The sequence below is a fragment of the Zingiber officinale genome, chromosome 5B, assembly GCF_018446385.1.
Source record: "Zingiber officinale cultivar Zhangliang chromosome 5B, Zo_v1.1, whole genome shotgun sequence".
Lineage (NCBI taxonomy): Eukaryota > Viridiplantae > Streptophyta > Magnoliopsida > Zingiberales > Zingiberaceae > Zingiber > Zingiber officinale.
Genome location: NC_055995.1, coordinates 5,233,088 through 5,239,324, shown reverse-complemented (window position 1 = coordinate 5,239,324; position 6,237 = coordinate 5,233,088). Strand labels below are relative to the sequence as shown.

The 6,237-nt window shown below is 28.1% G+C and overlaps 1 protein-coding gene across 1 annotated transcript; it reads right to left on the bottom strand.

Moving 5' to 3' along the window:
• Window positions 1-799: 799 nt before the first annotated feature.
• On the bottom strand, window positions 800-2,337 carry LOC121986457. The gene is made up of 2 exons (XM_042540426.1): window positions 2,073-2,337; window positions 800-1,971 (listed from the first exon to the last, which is right to left on the bottom strand). The coding sequence occupies exons 1-2, from the start codon at window positions 2,335-2,337 to the stop codon at window positions 800-802; spliced, it is 1,437 nt and encodes a 478-aa protein (XP_042396360.1).
• Between the last annotated feature and the right edge of the window lie 3,900 nt (window positions 2,338-6,237).

The following is a 6,237-nucleotide window of genomic DNA, read 5'->3' as shown; positions in this document are numbered from 1 at the left end:
TATTAAAGAAAGATAATTCAATTAACCCAATAAAATTGAAATTGAAAGAAAATTCAAATATTAAATACACTCTCTTAAAGAAAGATAATTTGACCAATTTAATTAATTCAAAATTAAAAACTTAAATTTAAATTACAAATTAAACATTAAAACTTAGCTAAAACCAATTCTAATTATACAAAAATCTTAAATTAAAGGCCAATAATTCAGGGGAGGCTTCAGAATAGCTGGCACCTCCAAAATTAATCTACCCGACAAGGGTAAAATAAGAGTAGACTACCTGGCAGGGTAGTTAGGAATAGAATAAATAGAGACAAAAGTTTAACTTGACAAGTAGTACTGGTGAAGTTTTGGATGATAGTACGTTGGGGAAGCTTGGGCATCGCATGTCTAGAAAGATATGGCTTCGATCTGGTGCATTTGGCCAAGTGGAACTGACTGAAGCTACCCCTTACGGATCCTAACTAGGTAGACCAAGGTTTAGTACTAAGCTCCGTGGATAGGACTATTCGGAAAACCTCGAAGGGTTTGTTACTTCTAATGATGTCCAGGTGACTCACCAAGCTTAGAAGTTTATCCGAAAAATGCATATTTGTTAAGACCAAAGCTAAACCTGAATCTAACACAAGTTAAACCAAACTCTGTAATTAAATCTAATTCATCTCACAAAATTATAAGATTCCCTGATTCAGGGACGCATCCAGGAATTTGAGTTGGGGGGCTTGAAATTAATGTAATAAATTATATATTATTATAAAAAATAGATGTATAACAAAAAAAAGTCATTACATTATTTTATTCAATAAAGTTGTGCTCTACGAGATTTTAAAACATAAAATTCATCTATAATAGAATCTACATCTATATCCTTAGCTAAATCTCGTTCAATATAAAGTGTCAAACAATCTTCAAGAAATTCATCCTCCATTTTATTGCGAAGTGCTGTCTTCACATTCTTCATTGCTGAAAAGGCTCGCTCAGTAGTGGCAGTAGAAACAGGTAACGTCAAAACTAGATGAATCAATCTAGTCAACATAACATAAACCTTTGACCGTCCACTCTCAGTTAATTGCTGACATAACTCAACAAGTGTAGAAGCCTTCAAATTTTGTATCACATCAAGTTTATAATGTACCAATTCATAGTTCAAAGCAATGATGTCTTGATTTGTGAAATCTTCAGGATAAAACTTCGTTGCAAGCTTGCAAATATCATCAGTGTTAATTGATTCAAACGAATTTTTAGGATCTAAATCGGTACTAAGAGAAAGAAGTTCCACTGATGACTCATTAAATCGAGTATTTAACTCCACCAAGATAAAATCTATTGCTGCATTAAAAACATCAAAGTGGTAATGATGTTCAACTATAGTTTGCTGACGGGAACGGCCAATCTTATATAGACAATCAAGGTCAGGCACATCAATTTCATTTCTCGTACAAAAAACTTTCACTTCATGAAGAAATTCTTCCCACCCGCATTCTCTAAGTTCTTGGAGGATAGTTTTGGTAGTAGAGACAAATGTAACAGCAGACAAAATATCTTGAGATTTTCTTTGAAGAATTTGACAAAGAGTATCTGTTGTTCTCATAATTTTATGCATTAAATGCAAAATGAACACAAATTCAAAACTTGCCATGTTTCTATAAATCCCCCGAACTTCAGCCTTAGCCCTTCCATTTGGAGAATGGTCACTAAGAACTTCAAAAACTTTGCAAGTTGCAGCATACATACCTATCAAGCTTTTTACTGAGTCATAGTGAGAACTCCAACGAGTAGCTCCCGCTCGCTGCAAATTACCAATCTGATTAGCCCCTCTTCCAGAATCACGTTCTCCAATTGCCAACATATGCTCGATTTCAATTCTCTGTGCAGTATGTAACTCAGCAATGCGTTTAGTAGAAGAAGTAACAATATTTACTATATTATCCAAATGAGAAAAGAATTCCCAAATAACACTGACATCCTTGGCTGCAGAAACTAATGTGAGTTGTAATCGATGGGCAAAGCAATGGACATGTATGCATAGGGACAATCTCTGAGAAATAATGCCTGAAGTTCATTCCATGCACCACGCATATTGCTAGCACCATCATATCCTTGGCCTCTGATTTTCTTAACTTGTAGGTCATGATGAATAAGAACATTTGATATTTCTTTTTTCATGTTCAATGAGGTAGTATCGCTAACACTTTTGATGGCAAAAAATCTTTCTGTCAAAACCCCATAATTATTCACAAACCTCAAGATAATGGCCATTTGCTCTCGTTTAGATATATCTCGTGCTTCATCAACAAGAATATAGAAACATTTATCACTAACTTCTTCACGAACCATCTTTCATACTCTATTAGCCATAATATGTAAAATCTCTTTCTGAATTTCTGGAGCGATATATTGAGCATTTTTTGGAGCATTCTCAAGTACAACTTCATCAATTTCTGTACTCATTTTTGCAAAAGCCTTTACTAATTCAAGAAAATTCCCACGATTAGATGAAGATAGAGATTCATCATTACCTCTAAAGGCACACCCTTGAAGAGCTAGCCAGCGAACAGTGACAATTGAGGTCCGCAAACGCAAACGATTTTTTTCTTTTTCCTCTTTAGATTGGGCATGCATGACATTATCAATATGTTGCGAGGGTCTCATTAAATTTTCAGCCTTTCTCTCGCACATAGTATGAGGCGAAGAAGCTGCAGAACCAATATGTGCAAGAAATGCACATGTTTTTCCTTGATTTACCCTTTTCCAATTGTCAAATCCTTCATTGACCAATGCTGAGATATTAGACAAATTAACATCATTCAGGAAAAGAAAACAATAAAAGCAATATGCCTTATTTGTTGAAGGCGAATACTCCAACCAATGAAATTTCTGGAACCATTTTTTTTGAAACCGACGATTTTGACTTCCAAATTTTGTAGCCGGATACTCCAACATATCTGGTTGATAAGGCCCCATCTTTAGATATGAACGTCTTATCTCATCTCGTTCATTAATATGATATTCACATATCTGTTTTCTTTTTCCTGGATCTCGTTCAATACAACTAGAGGATAACTGATGATCGTTGCTAGAAGAGGAAATTGAAGGAATTTGGACACTAAGAATTGGAAGACTTTCACTAGATTGATGTTGTATTTTAGGGACGGTGGGAATTGAAGTGCTTTCACTAGTTTGATGATCTCTTTTCTTAAAATACGAGGCTATCGTCTTTCCTTTCTTTGCAGCAGATTGATGTTCCATTTTAAAATAGTTCAAGTTATATCCCTAAATAAATAATGAAATAACAATCGAATAAGTAAACAAGTAAAAGTAACAATAGATATGCTACAACTCGGAATAAAATAGACAAAATCAAAATCAAATGATTAACCATAAAAAACCAAGACGGTAGTAGCAGTCACAACGACAGCGGTTGTTAATTAGTTTTTGGTTTTCTATTTGGCCCTTATTTTCGTCCATCTTCTCACAGTATTCCCAGCATACATCTTTTTCTCGAACCAGAGGTAGCCAATTATCATAAGCAATCACTATTTGATTTTTAAATAGTGAAAAGTAATTGAAAATTCACTCATTAATCTGGACAGCATTAAAGATGAGACCAAAGAAATGAAAATGGCAAGATGCAATATCTCATATTTTGATGGCTCAAAATGATGCTTAATAGAATAATAGTGGTGATAAAACTAAGAAAGTTTAATGAAACTTACTGATGCTAGTGGAACAATCAACAATATCCAATATGCTCTCAGCTCTCCTCTCTGCAAAATTTGAGCAAAACAAAAATAAACAAATATTACCAACGCCCGAACGTCGTATTTTAAGAAAGGATAAATCATCATAGACTCATAGTCAATAGAGATTACAGATTAGAGAAGATGGGAAATCAAAATTCCTAAAACAGTAAAGCACAACAGCCATTCTTAAATCCTGAAAAGCAACTCCTGAGAAAATACTAACCTTTCTTGATTTCTTCTGTCGATGATGGACGATGGTCGACCGTGGACGCCGACGCTTCCTTCTGAGTTCTCTTGCTGATGCGGTGATACCTTGCCGATTAGCCTATTCGTCGATCGCAGATCGCCGACTCATACGCACGAAGGACGAAGCGTCGAAGCCAGAAAGGCAGAAAAGCAAAAATTCCCTTGATCGGACTCTTTATTATATATATCCTTATAAAAATATTTTTTGGGCTGGGCATCAAGGCTGGGCTATAGCCCAGTATAGCCCTAAGGAAGATCCGTCTCTGCCCTGATTGATAATCTAGATCGGGTGAGATGAATAAGGATTAAATTAATTAATTTTAAAATTAAATTAAAATTAATTAAAATTAAATTTCAAATTTCAAATTGAATTTCAAATTAAAATTAAATTTCAAATTAAATTAAAATTAATTAAAATTAAATTTCGAATTTCAAATTGAATTTCAAATTAATTAAAATTAAATTTCGAATTTCAAATTAATTAAAATTAAATTTCGAATTTCAAATTGAATTTCAAATTAAAATTAAATTTCAAATTAAATTAAAATTAAATTTCAAATTTTAAATTAAATTTTGAAGTAATTAAAAATTAAATTTCGAATTAAAACTAAATTATTTTTTTTAAAAAAAATATTTTAAAAATGAAATTAACTTCAAAAGTTATTTTAAAAATTAAATTAACTTTAAAATTATTTTAAAATTAAATTAACTTTAAAAATTATTTTAAACTTAAAAATTAGTTTAAAAATTTAACTGAAAATTTTAACTTTAAAAATTTTATATTTAACTTAAAAATTTAACTTTAAAAATTTTATTCTAAACTTAAAAATTATTTTAAAATTATTTTAAAAATTCTTTAAAAATTATTTTAAAAACTCTTTTAAAAAGTATTTTAAAAATTCTTTTAAAAATTATTTTAAAACATTTTAAAAATTATTTTAAAAACTCTTTTAAAAATCATTTTAAAAACTCTTTTAAAAATCATTTTAAAAATTCTTTTAAAACCTTTTAAATTATTTTAAAAACTCTTTTAAAAAGTATTTTAAAATTCTTGTAAAAATTATTTTAAAAATTATTTTAAAAATCATTTTAAAAATTTTAAAAATTCTGTTAAAAATTCTTTTAAAACCTTTTAAAAATTCTTTTAAAACCTTTTAAAAATTATTTTAAAAACTCTTTTAAAAAGTATTTTAAAAATTATTTTAAAAACTCTTTTGAAATTATTGAAAAATTATTTTAAAAATTATTTAAAAACTATTTTAAAATTCTTTTTAAAACCATTTTAAATAATTTAAAAATTACTTTTAAACTCTTTCAAAAATCAGTTTAAAAAAAAATTCTTATTAATTATTTAAACTTTAAAAATTATTATTTAGATTTTAATTTTTTTTTTTACTTAAACATTATTTTAATCTTAAATTAAAACTAATTAAAACTTAATTTAAACATTATTTTTAAACTTAATTTAACCTAACTGAAAATTAAAACTTAAATTAAAACTTAATTACAATTAAAATTTAAAAATTTAACTTAAACTTAAAACTTAATCCTAAATTAATCACTGATATTAATTTAAATATAAAATCTAAACTGAATTGAACGTATGTTAATTGCCATTAAATAATTATAAAAATCATTTTAAAATCCTTTTAAACACTATTTTAGGAATCCTGTTAGAAATTCCTTAAAAATAATAATAATAATAATTCTTTTAAATTCATTTAAAACTTAGACACATAACTTAAAAACTTAAATTCCGTTAACTTTAACTTTAAACTTAATTATGTAATTAATAAGTAGAACTTAACTGTTTAAGTTTAACTTCATATGAGAACTAAAATTGACTTGAATTATACCTTACATAACTGTGTCTAATAATTTTAACTTCATGCTAACTTCAAACTAAATTAATCCCACTTAAAAGGAAGTAAATAAAAAAAAATAATTATAACTAATACTTTCATTGACCAACTCAATCAATTAATATGAAATTTAAATTATTTTATTAAGTATTAAATTATTAAATCAAGTAAAAATTAATCAATAAATTATTGATAATGGCCAACTATTTTTGATTTAATAAAGTTTATCTTATTAAATCTTAAACTGAAGCTTAAGTACCTGAATCTAATATTAATTATTGATTAATCAAACTCAAATAAACAATTATATTAAAGATACAGAGATAAATATGTAAATAATATAAATGTTACCAAATCCCCTAGAACACTTAGGTAGACAAAGGTGT